A 20,077-nucleotide genomic window follows, 5' to 3' on the forward strand; every position below is an offset into this window, starting at 1 on the left:
GTCACTAATTATGTTTGTCTTTGATCCATAGGTGGATATTAACGACAGCTCCACTCTTCAGTTCCACATCAATAATAATGGAAAGTTCCCCTTTAACTTCATCTGCACGCTGTCCACACCACGAGTGCTGCAGGAGTACCTGAACCTGACTGCAAGCAGTGGGTGTGTGCCGCCTGGAGGACAAGCCCAATCTTCCCTGACCTTCTATCCTACCAAGAGATGCATGATCAAAGATACCCAGCTAGTTATCCAGGTATGAGCCATGTATGTTCTGTATGGAGATTTGCAGTCCATCACATAGCAGTCAGTTGTCCTGTGACCTGAACAAGTAAAGATTTTTGAATCAGCAGGAACCAGAGACCAGTGAAGGTAAGGAGATGCTGGGAATGTGCATGGTGCAGTGGGCCAGACCCTGCATCATATTCCCCAGTGGGACTCTAACTGGCTTGTATAATGATATATGGACCATCGTTATGAGTCCTTGTAGAAAAAAATTGAGGCCCTCCAGAGTCAGGAGAAGGCAAGGGACTTAAATACCAGCGTGTCCGTGAAGGAAACTCAGGGGCTCCATATTGTACTGTATTGGTCTTGCGTATTATAGAGGTAGGTCATCAGGTTTCCATCTTCATACCTGTGTGTGGTACGGGGTGCCACTGCATGACACATTAACCTTGGTCCTGGCAGGATACAGGCATACACAGATCATCCACCATATAATAATGTGTATTCTGCCATCTTACAGATAGAGAACGGGCCAAAGCTGATGTGCCAGATACAAGGAGGTGCGGTGCGTCCCGGGATACACTTTTCTTTTACAGAATGTAACTTTGGCCATTGCTTCATCTTCCATGATGGGATGAAACCGGTCAGGAAATCACTCTTCATCACTAACAAGGATGACCGAGATGTCAGGTGAGCTGAAATACCCCAAAACCTTATTCTTCGAGTGCCACAATGACAATGAACCCACTGACCGCCACATTGACACCAAATTCGCCAACCGCCACAATGACAGAAGCCGCCGACTGTCACAATGATACCAAATCCTCAGACCACCACAATGACACGGAATTCACTGAACTCCACATAGACACCAAATCCACTGACCTCCACAATGACACTGAAGCCATCGGCCATCACAATGACACAAAATCCACTGATTATTACAATGACACAGAGCCATGGCAACAGATATCAATATGCTGAGACTGAACACAAAAACCTCAGTGTCCTTGCAGGCTCATGTTTCCATTAGATTTACAGTTCTCGGTGCTCTCTGGCAGAATCATGTGTTCGTGAGCAGAGGTGGAAAGCATGACCTGTTGGTGGCCACTGTAGACTGGAGTGGAAGGACATGGGTCTGGCAGGAGTCTGGTTGTCTCCTCCTCGTTGTCATGTGACACTTTGTCTTTCTTCCTTGGTAGCATCGACTGTCTGTACAGTAACACGGCTCACATGGTGGTTGAGTTCTCCTCAGATGTTCTTCCCCCTGGTGGCAAGATGGAGGTGCCCATCACCTTCTATCCCCGGGCGGCCATCTTGTACCAGGAGATGGTTGTCTTTCAGCTGAACAGTCACTCCAGGCAGGATCTTCGGCTCCAGGGCCAGGGGATCGAAATGAAGGTATGGAATCTATATGTACCACACTGGTGAGACCTGAAAATCCTCCATCAAACCTCACTTCTAAGACGTTGAGCAAAAATTTGTGTTTGTTGCAGGTTGAAGTCGCAGATCCCAAATATAAAGTCACCAACTTTGGTGCAGTCAGCATCGGTCAGACAGTGAAGAAGAACGTCAGTGTAGTGAATAGGAGTGCAGCCCCAGTCACCTGTAGCCTGAGTCTGACTGCCAATGTCCCCGCACTGCAGGACCCCAAGGTACAGTATGCCATGCAACGCCGCACATCCACAGGACATGTAATACTGCCACAGCCATACACTGATAATGAACTGCTATGATAGGGTATACATATAATACTACGACATCCATACATTGATAGTACACAGCTATTATAGGGTACACGTATAATACTACGACATCCATACATTGATTGTACACAGCTATAATAGGGTACACATATAATACTATGACATCCATACATTGATAGTTCACAGCTATGATAGGGTACACATATAATACTACGACATCCATACATTGATAGTACACAGCTATGATAGGGTACACATATAATACTATGACAACCATATATTGATAGAATACCGCTATGATAGGGTACACATATAATACTACGACATCCATACATTGATAGTACACAGCTATGATAGGGTACACATATAATACTATGACATCCATACATTGATAGTACACAGCTATGATAGGGTACACATATAATACTACGACATCCATACATTGATAGTACACAGCTATGATAGGGTACACGTATAATACTATGACATCCATACATTGATAGTACACAGCTATGATAGGGTACACGTATAATACTATGACATCCATACATTGATAGTACACAGCTATGATAGGGTACACATATAATACTATGACATCCATACATTGATAGTACACAGCTATGATAGGGTACACGTATAATACTATGACATCCATATATTGATAGTACACAGCTTTGATAGGGTACACATAAAATACTGCCACATCCATATATTGATAGTACACAGCTATGATAGTGTGCACGTATAATGCTGCCACAGCCATACAATAATAGTACACAAGGATGGTGTGCCCACCTGTGCCTATACATTGAATATGGGGACACATCATTCTACACTACAGTTTTCCTCCAGGTGAATACAGACTCTCTAAGTATACAAACTTTCTATACTATATATGTCATCCTCTGCAGGTTCTCAGCTTGTCCCCCAGCTCAGTGGTGAGGATTCCCGCCCATGGTGGGGAATGTAAGCTGGAGCTGCAGTTCTCCCCTCGCAGTCGCATTGCTCCATTCGCAGAGGAGGTGGTGATGGAGTGTGAAGGCGCAGTGCGTTCACTCCTGGTGGTACGCGGCAGCGGCCAGGGCCTGGAGCTGAGCCTGGACCAGGAATACGTCACATTTGGAGCTGTGGTGCTGCAGAGTCAGGCCACACGTCGGATCGTCCTGAGCAACAGTGGAGAGCTGGGAGCCAGGTACTGTGCAGCGCTATGATAGGAAGAGTACCTGTCACAAGACACATCCACTTTACCGTCTCATTTATTCTCAGGTTTCAGTGGGACATTAAGAAGTTCCAGCCCGACTTTTCCATCTCTCCAGTGTCTGGTTACATCACGGCAGGCAGCGAGGTCACCTTTGATGTCACCTTTCACCCCCGAGAGATCCGTACGGATATTCATTATGAGAACCTACCCTGCCTCATTGAAGGGAACAAAACACTAACTCTGACTCTGTTTGGATCCAGTGTGGAGTTGACAACCACCAAAGAGGTAGGTAATGTCCACCTACCTCACCCAGTATGAAAAAGAGAAATCACCGCTCTAGGATACTAATCAGAAAGTCTCCTCACCCAGTATGTGCTGATCTATTATCGCATTGGTCATAGGGTAGCTTAGTTGTTGGTGCTTACAGCATTGGAGTTTGGGGTTTCCACCAGTGATAGTGTATTGTGTTACTTAGGTGGGACATTAAGCTTCTCTGGTTCAGAGACTAATGTTACTTGGTCAGTGTTGTACAACACTGTGGAGTATGTCATTGCTATACAAATTAGGAAACGAATTTAATAATTTTCCTTGGAGCTGCTGTGTTTGGTTAAGGTTGGTTTGCTTATTTTTGTGATAAATCTCCTGTAGACCATTGTTCTCAACGTTACAACGTGTGAATGCTTTGCTGAATGTCTCAGTGAGTACATTTTCCAACTCCCAACCACCTTTGCCTATGACCTTCAAATTTCATCATTCTGCAGGTAGTGAACTTTCAATGCCAAGTACGAAGTAAACAGACTCAAAGCATCAATCTGTCAAACAAGACCAATGAGACATGGAACCTGCATCCCATCATCGATGGTGAATACTGGAGGGGTCCAGAGACTATTACAGTGGAAGCCCACCAGCAAAACAAACCCTATGAGGTCACCTACCACCCGCTGGTCATGAGCCCTGAGGGGAAGAAGCACCAGGTAAACATTTGGAGAATGGTGCAGTTCTATTACGGTACTGTGTCTGATTGCCGTGGGCAGCAGCTCCATGAGCAGTCTTATGCCTCCCCGTCTGGAAAACTGCCGTGACAGCTTTTGGCTGGGAAAACTGGCTGTGTGTATGCTCCATGGCAGTTTTCCCGACAGGAAAACCACAGGGAGTCGCGACAGGAAAAATTAGAATATGTTCTCTTTTTTCCTGCAGCGATTCCCGGCGGTCTTTTTCCCGGCAGTTTCCCTATGGTAAACACTGCGGTGGAGCATACACATTGCCGGGATTTCCGACCAAAGCTCTCACCGCAGTTTTCCCGACGGGAAAACCTCCGGTGTGTACACAGGAAAAGTGACTGAGCAGGTTCTCGGTTTTCCCCCTGGGATTCCCGGCGGACTTTTTACCGCCGGGAATCCCGATCGTGTGTATGGGGCATTATAGTGTATTTCAGACTGGCTTGCTAATTTTGTTTCTTCTTGAACTTTCAGGGCTCAATCTTCTTCCCACTGTCTGATGGGAGGGGGTTAATGTATGTTCTGCATGGAATAGCCGATCCACCAAGATCTTCTGGAACAATTGTCAGAGAAGTGCCGTGTAAGACGTCATACACTGAACTGTTGACCGTCAGCAACTGGCTCCGCAAAGCCCAAAGGTGAAAAGCCAGATAATTAGTTGCATAACTTCCCTTCACAGCCAGGCCAGTATAATCCTCAGTAATAGAAGTGCCCTGGAGGATCACAATACTCTTCATAGTCAGGCCTATATAAATCTCAGTGCCCTGGCAGATCATAGTACTCTCCATAGCCATACATAGCCAACTATATAGACCTCAATGCCTTCGGAAATCATAGCACTCGTCATAACCAGGCCCATATAGTCCCCAGGGCCCTGGGGGATCATATTATTCTCCACCGCCAGGCCGCTATAGATCTCTTTCTTCTGAGGGATCGTAGTCTTGTTCATAGCCAGGCCTTTATAGATGTCAGTGTTCTGGGAAATCATAGTGCCTTTCACAGCCAGGCCTGTATTGTCCTCAGTGTCCTGGGGGATTGTGACGGAACCATCAAGCACCCAACTTTGGTGATTCTGTCAGTATACCGCTTTCTCCTGTCTGGACATAGGAACCAGATATTATATCAGACCATACAAGACTAGCCGACAATAGATTGTATTAGAACTGGAAATGTTTATTGAAAACGTACACAGAAGTTATATACCACACCGGGTCAGGTGAGCCTGATTACATTTTCATATGCAAAAGAAATATAATTAACATAACTAAGAAACAGCCAACATAAACTGTGCTAATTCACCTCTAGCAACTAATAGCGATATAATTAAAGTGATTATAATTGTGATTTTTATTTTATAAAAATAACAAATCTGTTATAATTACCTGCTCTGTGCAAGGGTTTTGCACAGAGCAGCCCCGATCCTTCTCTTCTGGGGTGCCCCGTGGGCGCTCCTGGCTCCTCCCTTTCATTGGGTGCCTCCATGGAGAGCCGCTTTCCTTGGGGGCACCTGTGCAGGCACGTTCCAGAGTCCCGCTGCTGCATCCATTGACGCAGACATCGGGACTCGGCCTTACCCCCCCGCTCCCATTTTACTGAATTTGATTGACAGCAGCGGGAGCCACTGGTCCCGCTGCTATCAATCTATCCAACGAGGACAGAGATAGCGGCTGGAGCTGCTGGGCTCGTGCACATCGCTTGAACGGATGGGCTTAGCTAATAAAAAGGGGGGGGCTCTGGGGGCAGCTACAGCAAAGAAGGTTTTTCACCTTAATGGATAGAATTCATTAAGGTGAAAAACATTGAGACTTTACAATCCCTTTAACATGAGCTAATAAACTGGTCACTTAAACCAGCCTAGGTGAACAGACTGCCTGGCACCTACAACCCTGGATACAAAATACTGTACAATACACATTATTACAAGTATAAACACATAGATGAGAACAATTAACAATGGGAGAGGCCTGCCTAAGAGAATAACACATAACACCAGCGTCCGTTAAGTAGTTATCCATAATTTTCTCGGTCACCCTGGGCTGTGCCCCTAATAGAAAGAGGATGACTTACACATAAGAGTGGTCTGGGGAGCTGAAAATGAGTTTTCCGACCCCTCTAAGTTAAGCTGGGTTACACAAGCCCCCCGCCCAAAGTGACTACCATCACAGGGATCATAGTACTCTCCACAGCTAGGCCTGTGTAGACCTCAGTGTCCAGGAACAGGGTTGCTGTTAGTAAACATGGAGCCTCGTACAGCCAATCTGACAGGCCCCCCGAAAATATCAAAACATATTTTTGTTAATAATACATTACATTTCTGAAATCTAATAGCAGGGGTCTAAACAGAACCCTGATGTTTAACTTTTGAGACAGAGAAAGCAATGGAGGATGTAGATCATAGGTGTCAAACACAAGGCCCGCGGGCCGAATCGGGCCCTCCAGGTCACAGTATGCATGTGATCATAGTGCTCTCCATAGCTTAACACACAGCTCAGAACATATCATCCTGTTCCAGTTTCCTGTTCTTGCTCATGCTTTTGCCATCCTCAGGTTTCGTGTCCTTATTGAAATGGTGAAGCCAGAGCGTCTTGATGCTGCCACCAGCATTAAGGGTCTGGATTACCTGGAAGTGCCTGGCTCTGCCAAGAGGGACTACAAGCTGAACTTTCACTCTCACAAGGAAGGCACCTTCACTGCTAAGGTGAGTGACACGGAGACATAGAAGCCCCAACGTCCACCAAGATTCTGACCTGCTGGTTCACAAAGTACCTGAACAGGATAATTAGAGCAGTGTGTAATTAGTTTGTGCTGTGATTTTGGGCTGTGACGTGAGGAGTGACAGGCTGGAGAAGAAGGTGACAGTGGAGTGTAGATGGACGGAAAGGCTCCAAGGCTTCAAAGAATGAAAGCTGAGAAACAAAAGCCGTTCTGCAGGCATCGATCCTCAACTAACAGGAGTCAATGAATGTAAAAATGCTTCACACCAAACCCTCATTTTACTTAATCACAGATCAGGGGCGGACTGACAACTCATGGGGCCCACCGATCAATAGGAGATTATGGGGCCCCCCGGCTATAGGATATTATGGGGCACCCAGGCAATAGATTATGGGGCCACACAGTATACACACACACACACACACATACAGTACACAGTATACACACACACAGAATACACATACACACACTGAAAAGGTACTGGAGAGGCGGGGAAGCTATAATCTTGGGATTTTTTTTAAAACACAGATTTTTACATTCTGTCCTTGGTTTTACTGAGGCTGGTGGGGGCCCCCTAGTGGCATGGGGCCCTCGGGCAGTGCCCGATTGCCCAAATGGTCAGTCCGTCCCTGTCACAGATACCAAGTAACACAAGCTGTGCCTGTGTAACAGTCGTAACACAAGCTGTGCCTGTGTAACAGTCAGCGGTGAAGACCGCACAAACCTTCTTCTGTCATACTTAATACAATAATGTTTTGGAAAAAGACTTTATTGGGTATTTAAATTTTCCATCTCTTGTCTTCAGGTGACTTTCCGGAATGAGACAACCCAGGAATACCTCTTCTACAATGTCACTTTCAAATCTACGCCGCCCGGTGTCATCAGTACCATAGAGTTAGTGACTCCCGTGCGCCAAAGCACTGCGTCTACTCTAACAGTAGAGAATCCGCTATCTGTGCCAGTAACATTCACCACCGACTGCAGAGTGCCGGAAATTAATCTCCCCCCGCAGATCACTGTGCCTGCCCAATCTGAGGTAAGGTTTCTGTAGGACTCATCTCTTTCTCTTTTCACACACTAACAGTGCGAGATAACTTGCCTCTTCCAACTTCACCACCCCCTCTTTATGTAGTCATTGGTCTCTTGGGGGATCATAGTACTGTCCATAGCCAGGCCTATATATAGACCTCAGTGTCCTGGAGAATCATAGTATTTTCCAAAGTCGGGTCCATACAGTCCCCTGTGTCCTGGGGAATCAGTATTTTTCATAGCCTGGCCTATATAGACCTCAGTGTCCAGGGAGATCATAGTATTGTCCATAGACAGGACTATATAGACCTCATTGTTCTGGTGGATCATAGTACTCTTCATAGCCAGGCCTATATGTAAACCTCAATGTCCTGAGGGATAATACTCTTCAAAGCCAGGCCCATATATACCTCAGTGTCCTGGTGGATCATAGTACTCTTCATAGCCAGGCCTATATGTAAACCTCAATGTCCTGAGGGATAATACTCTTCAAAGCCAGGCCCATATATACCTCAGTGTCCTGGGGGATTATAGTACTCTTCATAGCCAGGCATATATAACCCTCAGTATCCTCGGAGATCATAATACTTTTTATAGACAGGGCTATATAGACCTAATTTCCTGGGTGATCATAGTACGCTTAATAACCAGGTCTATATAGACTTCATTGTCCTGGGGGATCATAGTACCCGCCATAGCCAGGCCTATAAAGAACTTAGTGTCCTAGGAGATCATAGCACTCTTCACAGCCAGGCCTATATGCTGTAGACCTCAGTACCTTGGAGGATCACAGTACTTTTCACAACCTGGCACCTGTAGTCCTCTGTGTTCTGGAGGATCGTATTATTTTCCACAGCCAGGCCAAAATATATATTGGGGATCATAGTATTCTTTGATAGCCAGGCCTATATTGTCCTCAATATCCTGTTTCATTGTATGATCTCTTCCTAGCCAGAAGGTCCATAAAAATCACCCATCAAAGTGAAAACTCACCAGAATCAATGGCTGCTTAAACTACAAGCAGCAAAAACGCATGTTAGTAAGAAGTGGGGTTCGCCTTTAAATCCACTCCAGCCTCTTTCCAACCCCCCTTAAAAATGTGGCCCTGCCACAGGTATATCATATAGACAAAGCTCACATACAAAAGCAACAAAAGAAGGGCCATAGTGTAGTATTTAAATGAATATACTAGTTACACACACCTCTCACCAAGCATAAACATGGATATGAGCACAACAAACACATATATCCGTGATATCTTCCACCGTGATCAAAAGATATCCATCCCTGGTAGTCCTCAGTGTCCTGGGGGAACATATTATTCTCCACAGCCAGGCCTATATAGTCCTCAGTGTCCTGGGGGGTCATAGTGCTCTCCCTAGACAGACCTATATAGATCTCAGTGCCCTGGAGGACCATATTAGTCTTTATAGACAGGCCTTTATAAACCTCAGTATCCTGGGGATTCTTAGTATTTTCCACAACCAGATCTCTACAGTCCTCTGTGTCCTGGGGGATCATATTGTTTTCCACAGCCAGGCTTGTATAGATCTCAGTATCCTGAGGGATTATAGTATTCTGCATAGACTGGACTGCATACCAATCAGCCAAAAACATTATGACCACCCACCTAATATTGAGTAGTTCCCCCTTTTGCTGTCCTGACCTTCCCTGACACGTTGAGGCATGGACTCCACTAGACCTCTAAATGTATGCTGTGGTATGTGCTACAAAGCTGTCAGTAGCAGATCCTTTTAATTCCTGGAAATTGCAAGGTAGGGCCTCCATGGATCAAGCTTGTTTTTCCAGAACATCCCAGGAGATGCCCAATTGGATTGAGATCTATATAATTTGGAGGCCAAGTCAGCACTTTCAAAGACACCTTCTTCCATTGCTCTGTGGTCCAGTTCTGATGCTCACGTGTCCAGTGTAGGAGCTTTTGGTTGTAGCCCTTGTCAAAGTCACTCAAATCCTTAAACTTGCAATTTTTTCTTTGCTCTACACATCAATTTCATGGACCACACGTTCACTTGCTGCCTGATATATCCCACTGGAACTGGTGCTACTCGAACGAGATAATCAATGTTATTCACGTTACCTGTCAGTGGTCACAATGTTATGACTGAGAGGTGGATAGACCTTATTTCCTGAGGGATCATAATACTCTCCATAGCCAGGCCTATATAGACCTCAATGTCATGGGGGATCATAATTCTCTCCATAGCCAGGGCTATAAAGACCTCAGTATCCTGGGGATCATAGAACTCTCTAAAGCCAGGTCCATATAGTCCTCAGTAACATGGGTGATCATAGTATTCTCTATAGCAGGGGTCTCCAAACTTTTCACTTAGGGGGCCACATTGTAAATTGGACACTAATTCGCGGGCCGAAAAAAATCTGTTATTTAGAAATTAATAATTTATCCCCCCTCCTCAGAGCCCTCCCTGGCACATTTATGTCCCCATCACAGCCCCCTCACACACACATATCCCCTCAGAGCCCCCCCATGTACTTTTATGTCCCCCTCAGAGCCCGCATGCATATTTATGTCCTCATCACAGCCCTCTCACACACGTCCCCTCAGAGCCCCCCCCCATGCACATTTATGTCCCCCTCACACACACACACACATGTCCCCTCAGAGCCCCCCATGCACATTTATGTCCCCCTCACAGTCTCATCACACACATGTCCCCTCAGAGCCCCCCATGCACATTTATGTCCCCCTCACACACATGTCCCCTCAGAGCCTCCCATGCACATTTATGTCCCCCTCACACACATGTCCCCTCAGAGCCTCCCATGCACATTTATGTCCCCCTCACACACATGTCCCCTCAGAGCCTCCCATGCACATTTATGTCCCCCTCACAGTCTCATCACACACATGTCCCCTCAGAGCCCCCCATGCACATTTATGTCCCCCTCACACACATGTCCCCTCAGAGCCCCCCATGCACATTTATGTCCCCCTCACACACATGTCCCCTCAGAGCCCCCCATGCACATTTATGTCCCCCTCACAGTCTCATCACACACATGTCCCCTCAGAGCCCCGCCTGCACATTTATGTCCCCCTCACACACATGTCCCCTCAGAGCCTCCCATGCACATTTATGTCCCCCTCAGAGCCCCCCATGTACTTTTATATTCCCCTCAGAGCCCCCCCCCCCCCATGTTCTTTTATGTCCCCATCACAGCCCCCTTAGGCCCCATACTCACGAGCAAACATGTCTGCTGAAACTGGCCCGCAGGCCAGTTTCAGCAGACATGTTTGGTCGTGTGTGGGCGCGAGCGGGCCGAATTCCAGCAAACATTTGCCCGCCGGGCCTTTTCCCAGCGGGCAAATATTCCTGGACTTGTTTTAAAACAGCCCGCTGGAATTCAGCCCGCTCGGACATGTACGGTCGTCAGTACAGACCTACCGTACATGTCCAGGCGCCCGCCGTCCCTCGCATGCGTCGAATGACTTCGACGCATGCGTGGAAGCATTTTAAAGGCGGGCCGCCCACGTCGCCGCGTCATTGTCGCGGCGACACCGCGTCATCGACGCGGCGACACCGCGGACACGCCCCGCGTATTGTTTACGCGCGGACTTCTGTACGATGGTGTGTACAACCATCGTACAGAAGCCCTCTGGCAGACATGTATGGTGAAAACGGTCCGACGGACCGCTTTCACCATACATGTTTGTCCGTGTGTACCCGGCCTTACACACATTTATGTCCCTTTCAGAGCCCCCATGCACATTTATGTCCCCATGACAGCCCCCTACCCCTTATTTATATCCCCCTCAGAACCCCCCTAGCACATTTGCCTCCCCATCAGAAATCCCTATGTATCAACAGCTTCCGTGCAGATCTGCTGCACCTCCCAGCTATGGTCCCGCTGTTACATGGGCACCTTGGGAAAAGCATTTCCTGTCAGACGATTGAAGTTAGATAAAAGTTAATCCTCTTTTCAGCCTGATCTTAGGCAGACATGTGACACAGACATGTGTGTGTTACCTATTGTGTGCGGAGGTATGGAGAACAAGTATCGGCGTGGATCTGAATGCTGGAGGAATGAGACTGGTGGCTCATTATGCGGGACAGAACGAGGGCAGACAATGCAATCCCCAGAGACAAAAACAGAATTATAAAACGCCTCAGAGATCAGCGGAGAGCCGATCAAGGAGGAATTCTACCCAGATCAGGAACTTTTCACAGCACACTAATAAGAGTTACACAGGGCATCCATTCCTGATTAACAGGAGAACTCTGATGAAGAATGTCATTGGTTGCTAGGCGGTCCTAGCAACCAATAGCACAGCATGGGGGCGGGCTGTTTCGGGTTGCAGGACCCGCTCTGTACACAGTGCGGGGGGAGTGGAGTATGCAGCGAAAGTCCTGCAACCCGACAAAGTTTAAAGAGACCGATCCCTGCAATAAGTGTGAGGTCTTGAGCTGCGGGCCGGAAAAGACGTCCCAGCGGGCCGGATGTGGCCCGCGGGCCGTAGTTTGGAGACCCCTGCTCTATAGGGCAGGCCCATATAGACCTCAGTGTCCTGAGGGACCATTGAGCTTTCCATAATCAATGTACTTGGAACTATAATACCCTTTATAACCAGTCCTGTCTCCATACATTAAGCAGATCACTGTTCCCCATTGTCTTTTGCTGTATTCTAGGGCACCTTGATGTTCGAGTACCAACCACTGAAGTCAGGAGAGAGCACGGGGCGGCTGACCCTACAGAGCGCGGACCTTGGTTTATTTCAGTATGATCTTCTCCTGAAAGCTACACCAGCTGTGTCCGAGAAACCCGTTTACTTCCGGACGATGCTCGGCTCTAGTCAGACACTGAGCGCCAAGTTCATCAATTACACCCGCCAGAAGACGGAGTACAGCTGTAAGGTGAGTGACAGCCCCAGATAGGTTGCATCAGCCTACTAATAAAGATAACAACAGCTTTCCATTGTCTTATCCTCCAAAAATCAGCTATGTATGTGATTATCTGGCTGATGCCTCGCTGTATTCTCTCCACAGGTTGATAACACGGATTTCCACGTTGACAAGCTGGTTATGGCGGCTCCAGGCTCACAGGGTGGATCGGAGGTCAGCATGGAGGTGACATATGAGCCAATTCAGCTGGGAGAGTCACGCGCCATCCTGTCCATCTCTTCTCCATTGGGAGGCGATTACACCATTCCACTTTTTGGCTCAGCATTGGCCCCCAAGCCTCAGGGCCCCATCCAGATTCGCTCTGGCTCTAACATTTCAATCCCTTTTAAAAACGTTTTCTTGCAGCCAACAGCTTTCAGTTTTCAAACAGACCCTCCAGCTTTCACCGCCAAACAGTGTGAGGCGGTACGTCCTAAGAAAACCCACAACATCACTGTGTCATATGAGGCCCCACCAGGAGGCAGCAAGGCCCCAGTGGCAGGAAGACTTGTGGTGTCATGCCCTCGTGCCACTGGCACCGCCCAGGGCATCTACTGGGTGTATTACCTGAAAGGTGTGGCATCAGAAAAGTGATGCCATCTAATCCTAAAGCTGTAATATTCTTCTAATAAATGCTAAAATATATATTTATATAACAAGAAGCTGTGTGTATTGTCATTTGCAGCCATGTGTACCGTTTTCTATGGGTCCCTTCTGTGTATTGTTGTGTATAGTGTGTGTTGGCTTCATATTTACTGTGTGTGTGGAGAGGGGGATTATGGTTGGAGTTAGTGGAATCAGGTTATAGCTAGGGTTAGAGGAATATGGTTATAGCTAGGGTTATAGCTGGGGTTAGAGGAATAGGGTTATAGCTAGGGTTAGAGGAATAGGGTTATAGCTAAGGTTATAGCTAGGGAGTTGAGGAATAGGGTTATAGCTAGGGTGAGAGGAATGTGGTTATAGCTAGGGTGAGAGGAATTGAGTTCGAGGAATAGGGTTATAGCTAGGGTTAGAGGAATGGAGTTATAGCTAGGGTTAGAGGAGTAGGGTTAGAGGAATAGGGTTATAGCTAGGGTTAGAGGAATGGAGTTATAGCTAGGGTCAGAGAAGTAGGGTTGGAGGAATAGGGTTATAGTTAGGGTTAGAGAAGTGGGGTTAGAGGAATAGGGTTATAGTTAGGGTTAGAGAAGTGGGGTTAGAGGAATAGGGTTATAGCTAGGGTTAGAGGAATAGGGCTATAGCTAGGGTTAGAGGAATAGGGTTATAGCTAGGGTTAGAGGAATAGGGTTATAGCTAGGGTTAGAGGAATAGGGTTATAGCTAGGGTTAGAGGAATGGAGTTATAGCTAGGGTCAGAGAAGTAGGGTTGGAGGAATAGGGTTATAGTTAGGGTTAGAGAAGTGGGGTTAGAGGAATAGGGTTATAGTTAGGGTTAGAGAAGTGGGGTTAGAGGAATAGGGTTATAGCTAGGGTTAGAGGAATAGGGCTATAGCTAGGGTTAGAGGAATAGGGTTATAGCTAGGGTTAGAGGAATAGGGTTATAGCTAGGGTTAGAGGAATAGGGTTATAGCTAGGGTTAGAGGAATAGGGTTATAGCTAGGGTTAGAGAAATAGGGTTATAGCTAAGGTTAGAGGAATAGGGTTAGATGAATGAGGTTATATTTAGAGAAATTGGGTTATAGCTAGGGTTAGAGGAATAGGGTTATAGTTAGGGTTAGAGAAGTGGGGTTAGAGGAATAGGGTTATAGCTAGGGTTAGAGGAATAGAGTTAGAAGAATAGCGTTATAGCTAGGGTTAGAGGAATAGGGTTATAGCTAGGGTTAGAGGAATAGGGTTATAGCTAGGGTTAGAGGAATATGGTTATAGCTAGGGTTAGAGGAATAGGGTTATAGTTAGGGTTAGAGAAGTGGGGTTAGAGGAAAAGGGTTATAGCTAGGAGCTAGGGTTGGAGGAATAGAGTTAGAAGAATAGCGTTATAGCTAGGGTTAGAGGAATAGGGTTATAGTTAGGGTTAGAGAAGTGGGGTTAGAGGAAAAGGGTTATAGCTAGGAGCTAGGGTTGGAGGAATAGAGTTAGAAGAATAGCGTTATAGCTAGGGTTAGAGGAATAGGGTTATAGTTAGGGTTAGAGAAGTGGGGTTAGAGGAATAGGGTTATAGCTAGGGTTAGAGGAATAGGGTTATAGCTAGGGTTAGAGGAATAGGGTTATAGCTAGGGTTAGAGGAATAGGGTTATAGCTAGGGTTAGAGGAATAGGGTTATAGCTAGGGTTAGAGAAATAGGGTTAGATGAATGAGGTTATAGCTAGGGTTATGATTAGAGGGATAGGGTTATATTTAGAGGAATTGGGTTATAGCTAAGGTTACAGGAATATGATTATAGCTAGGGCTAGATTAATAGGGTTATAGTTAGAGGGATATGGTTAGAGGAATAGGGTTATATTTGGAGGAATAGGGTTATAGCTAAGGTTAGAGGAATGGGGTTATAGTTAGAAAAATAGGGTTAGAGAAATAGAGTTGTAGTTAGAGGAATAGGGTTATAGCTAGGGTTAGAGGGTTATGATTAGAACAATAGGGTTATATTTAGAGTAATAGGGTTATAGCTAGGGTTAGAGGAATAGGGCTATAGGATTAGGATTTGCGTTAGAGTTAAAGCCAGAGGGTTAGAGTTACAGTTAAGATAGTGAGGGTTGGAGGAATAGAGTTAGAGGGTTATAGTTAAAGGACTAGTGTTAGAGCAATAGGGTAGATGGTTAGAGTTAGAATGTTAGGGTTAGAGAGTTAGAGCAATAGTGTTAGAGTTAGGGTTATAGGGTGAGGGTTAGAGGAATGGGATTATACTCAGGGTTAGAGGGGTATGGATATAAGGGAAGGGTTAGTGGGTTAGGGTTAATTAGGGTTAGAGTTAGGGATAGTGAGTAAGGACGGGAGGAATAGGGTTATAGGGCTAGATTACCGTTAAGGTTGAAACTAAGGTCAGAAGGTTAGGGTTAGACAGTTAAGGTTGGAGGAATAGGGTTATAGGGCTAGATTACCGTTAGGGTTAGAACTAAGGTCAGAAGGTTAGGGTTAGACAGTTAAGGTTGGAGAAATAGGGTTAGAGTTGGGCTTAGAAGAATGGGGGCAGAAGGATAGATTCAGGATTTGAGGTTTAGGTTACAGTTATGGTCAGAGGGTAGGATTAGAGAGTTAGGGTTTGGGGAATGAGGTTATATTTAGTGCTACAAGGTTAGGGCTATAGGGGAAGGGATAGAGGGTTATGGTTAGATTTGGAGGAATAGGGATGAACGGGCTATGGTTCAGTTTAGATGAATAGAGTTAGAAGGCTGGATTACGCCTAATGTTGCTGCTATCTCTCTGATGGATTTGTTAAATTTTTGAAATCTTACTATGGCCTGTTTCACTTGCATGGGCAGTTCATTTGATCACATGATGTAGGTTCACAGCAATAGATTTCAAATGCAAATACCACACTTAAACCTCATACACAAGATCAGATTTTCAGACGACCGTTCAGTCTCATGTCGAAAGTGAAGAGGTTACTCACCATACGAAAATTATCGTACGAATCAACTTCAGAACTGAAGTCTTGTGTTGAATAGTTTTTATGCATTCTTTCGTTTCTGAGTATGGGTAGTCTTGCTCTTAGTTTTTTTTTTTCCGTACCAAAACCGTACTAATAAAATCGGACCTTGAGTTCACGTACGTCAACAATTTTATATCGGCTGTCGACAGTGCCGATCCTGACCTCCCTGGGGCCCTATGCAAAATGACATGGCACATTAAAAATGAGAATCGGGGCCCCCGACGACAGTGACATGTCACATTAAAGAAGGTTGAGAAGCGGGGGGAGGGGGTGTTCTGCTGTCGGAAGTTGAAAAGCGGGGTGAGGGGGCGAAAATGACTTCTCACCAGGCGGGGCCTCTAGTAATTTGGGGGGCCCTTCGCAGCTTTGCGGGGCCCTAAGCGGCTTGCATAGTGAGCCTATAGCGAGGATCGGCCCTGGCTGTCGATATCACAGTACCAACGATCTGAAAATCGGCAGATCATTCGTTGGACTCGGGAGCTGAATACAAATGCACGCCACACTTTTCACACATTTGTTTAAAAAAAATTGAAAACCATGTAATGGAGGGCCTGCCCTGCCCCCTAAGAATAGAGAAGATGGAAAGCACACCCCCACAAAGTAGAGAAGGTGATGGAGGGGCAGATATAGGGGTCCACGTGTACTAAGGGGACATCAGGGGCCATTATCAAGGGTCCGGAGGGGTAATAAGAGACCCCGCCCCTGTGTAACACTCCATGTAGAGGGGTAATAGGAGACCCAGCCCCCCCCCCCCCCCCGGGTAATATTGGAGGGGTAATAGGAGATCATGGGAGTAATACTCCGTTTGGAGGGGTAATAAAAGATTTTGCCCCCTAGGATAAAACTCTGCCTGGAGAGGTAATAAGATGCCCCGCCTCTCAGGGGGTAATACTCCATCTGAATGGGTAATAAGAGACCCCACCCCCCCGAACGATACTCCGTGCTATTAGCGGAACCTTATTAGATTCCCCAGCTAATTATAACCCCGCCTTCATCCTGTCCTAACCCCGCCCATCTTTCACCGTCTGACGGGTCTCCGCCCACTGTAATGACAAAACCGAGTAATGGGCGTGTCACGAGCTGCAGAATCGTTCAATCAGCGCGGCGGAGGGGGCGGGCACTGTGTGCTGGGCGGTGTCCGTTCGCATGACAGCAGAGGGGAGCGAGGTGCACGTGACAGCCGATCGGAGCCGGTGCGGGTCATATGATCGGAGAGGGGCGGGGCCGAGCAGCGGCGGCCGGTGAGGAAGATGAACGCGGAGCGGGACCTGTCCCCGCTCACCCCCAACATCGTTCGGGCCCTGACCGACAAGATGTACGAGAAGAGGAAGGTGGCGGCTCTGGAGATCGAGAAGTGAGACTCCCTCTTTCCCACACTGGTCACATGACTGACCCACCCTGTGCCATGGCAGAGACACCCCCCCACAGTGGTCACATGACTGACCCACCCTGTGCCATGGCAGAGACACCCCCCCACACTGGTCACATGACTGACCCACCCTGTGCCATGGCAGAGACACCCCCCACAAGACTGATCCCCCTCCACATTGTGCCATGGCAGAGACACCCCCCCCACACCTGTCACATGACCGACCCCCTCCACCCTGTGCCATGGCAGAGACCCCCCCCCCCCACACTGGTCACATGACTGACCCACCCTGTGCCATGGCAGAGACCCCCCCCACAAGACTGATCCCCTGTGCCATGGCAGAGACACCCCCCCACACCTGTCACATGACCGACCCCCTGTGCCATGGCAGAGACCCCCCCCCCCCCCACATGACTGATCCCCCTCCACCCTGTGCCATGGTAGAGACCCCCCCACATGACTGATCCCCTCCACCCTGTGCCATGGCAGAGACCCCCCCACATGACTGACCCCCTCCACCCTGTGCCATGGCAGAGACCCCCCCCCACATGACTGACCCCCTCCACCCTGTGCCATGGCAGAGACCCCCCCCCCCCACATGACTGATCCCCCTCCACCTTGTGCCATGGCAGAGACCCCCACACACACCTGTCACATGACTGACCCCCCTCCACCCTGTGCCATGGCAGAGACCCCCCACACCTCCCACGTGACTGATTCCCCTCCACCCTGTGCCATGGCAGAGACCCCCCCCCATATGACTGATCCCCCTCCACCTTGTGCCATGGCAGAGACCCCCCCACATGACTGATCCCCCACACACACCTGTCACATGACTGATCCCTTCCACCCTGTGCCATGGCAGAGACCCCCCCCCCCATATGACTGATCCCCCTCCACCCTGTGCCATGGCAGAGACCCCCCCCCCCCCCACATGACTGATCCCCCTCCACCCTGTGCCAGGACACACACACTCTATAAAATCTCCCCTCTCCCGATGTTCAGTATTCCATTCATTACCATCAGGAGGGCAGTGCGACATGTCATTCTATAGAAGAACTTTTCCCCATATAGGAAACGCCCCCCCCTTACTATGACATCAGGGACACCCCCCCTCCCCTTATAGGTGATACCCTCCTCACTATAACACTGGGGGGACCCCAATATTGGGAACATTCCTACTAAGACACCAGGGGGACCCAAGTAGAAATGACACCCTCCTTATGACACCAAGGGGATCCCAATATAGAAAACCCCCCAGATAGAACTCCAGGGGTCCCCAATATAGGAGACACCCTCAATAAGGCCCCAGGGGTCCCCAGTATACAGTGGGGGGAAAAAAATATTTGATCCCCTGCAGATTTTGTAAGTTTGCCCACTTAGAAAGAATTGAAGGGTCTATCATTTTTTATCATAGGTGTATTTTAAATGATAGAGACAGAATATCAACCAAAAATCCAGAAAAAAACATGATAAAAATAAAATAAATTGAGTTGCAGTTCAGTGAGTAAAGTATTTGATCCTCTACCAACTAGAGGTCGACCGATATGGGTTTTTCTCTGGCCGATGCCGACATTTAGAAATCAGGGTGGCCGATGGCCGATATATGATGCCGATTTTTGCGGCCGATTTTTGCGGCCGATATTTTAGGCCGATTTTTTTTTTTTTTTTGTGGCACCGGAAGGTGGCACTAGCAGAAGGCACTGATTGGCTGGTGGCACTAATTGACACTGGCAGGTGGCACCGATTGGCAGATGGCACTGATTGGCACGTGGCACTGGCAGGTGGCACTAACAGGTCACAGTGGCACTGGTTGGCACTGACTGGCAGGTGGCACTAATTGGCACTGGATGGCAATAGTTAGCACTGGCAGATTGCGCTGGCATTGGCAGGTGGCACTGATGGCTTTAGGTGGCACTGGATGGAAGGTGGCACTAATTGGCACTGGCAGATGCCACTGGATGGAAGGTGGCACTAATTGGCACTGGATGGTGGCACTGGCAGGTGGCACTGGATGGAAGGTGGCACTAATTGGTATTGGCACTGGCAGGTGGCACTGGATGGCAAGTGGCACTAATTGTGTACAGTACAGACCCCCTCTCCCTCCAGTATAGACACCCCCCCCCCCCTCCTCAGTACAGACCCCCCCTGCCCCCCGTATTACAGATACCAGAGAGCGGTGTGTGTCCCACCAGCGCGGGCTCCTCCTCCTCTGTGGGTGTAAACAGAGAGGAGGGCCCCGCGCTGGGTGTACCAAGATGGCCGCGGCTCCGGAGCTAAGCCGCAGCCTTTCCTGATGCTGTGACCGCGGCGGCAATCCGCGTATTTCCGCCACG

At 47.9% G+C, this 20,077-nt stretch overlaps 2 protein-coding genes across 3 annotated transcripts in view; both read left to right on the forward strand.

The window, feature by feature from the left end:
- Positions 1–13,449, forward strand: part of HYDIN (HYDIN axonemal central pair apparatus protein) — a 159,070-nt gene extending 145,621 nt beyond the window's left edge. The window contains exons 74-85 of the mRNA XM_040329299.1: positions 32–253; positions 743–912; positions 1,425–1,623; positions 1,719–1,877; positions 2,840–3,120; positions 3,195–3,414; positions 3,891–4,103; positions 4,602–4,765; positions 6,675–6,825; positions 7,648–7,878; positions 12,539–12,763; positions 12,896–13,449. Of these exons, the coding sequence (XP_040185233.1) occupies positions 32–253; positions 743–912; positions 1,425–1,623; positions 1,719–1,877; positions 2,840–3,120; positions 3,195–3,414; positions 3,891–4,103; positions 4,602–4,765; positions 6,675–6,825; positions 7,648–7,878; positions 12,539–12,763; positions 12,896–13,384 (2,724 nt within the window). The 3' untranslated portion in view covers positions 13,385–13,449. The remainder of the gene's footprint in view (positions 1–31; positions 254–742; positions 913–1,424; positions 1,624–1,718; positions 1,878–2,839; positions 3,121–3,194; positions 3,415–3,890; positions 4,104–4,601; positions 4,766–6,674; positions 6,826–7,647; positions 7,879–12,538; positions 12,764–12,895) is intronic.
- A 4,056-nt stretch (positions 13,450–17,505) lies between these two features.
- Positions 17,506–20,077, forward strand: part of VAC14 (VAC14 component of PIKFYVE complex) — a 54,143-nt gene continuing 51,571 nt past the window's right edge. The window contains exon 1 of one of the 2 annotated variants that reach the window (XM_040329301.1): positions 17,506–17,726. In XM_040329301.1, the coding sequence (XP_040185235.1) occupies positions 17,623–17,726 (104 nt within the window). In that variant the 5' untranslated portion in view covers positions 17,506–17,622. The remainder of the gene's footprint in view (positions 17,727–20,077) is intronic. The other variant, XM_040329300.1, reaches the window with a different exon arrangement.

Source organism: Rana temporaria, chromosome 11, assembly GCF_905171775.1.
Source record: "Rana temporaria chromosome 11, aRanTem1.1, whole genome shotgun sequence".
In the NCBI taxonomy this organism is placed as follows: Eukaryota; Metazoa; Chordata; class Amphibia; order Anura; family Ranidae; genus Rana; species Rana temporaria.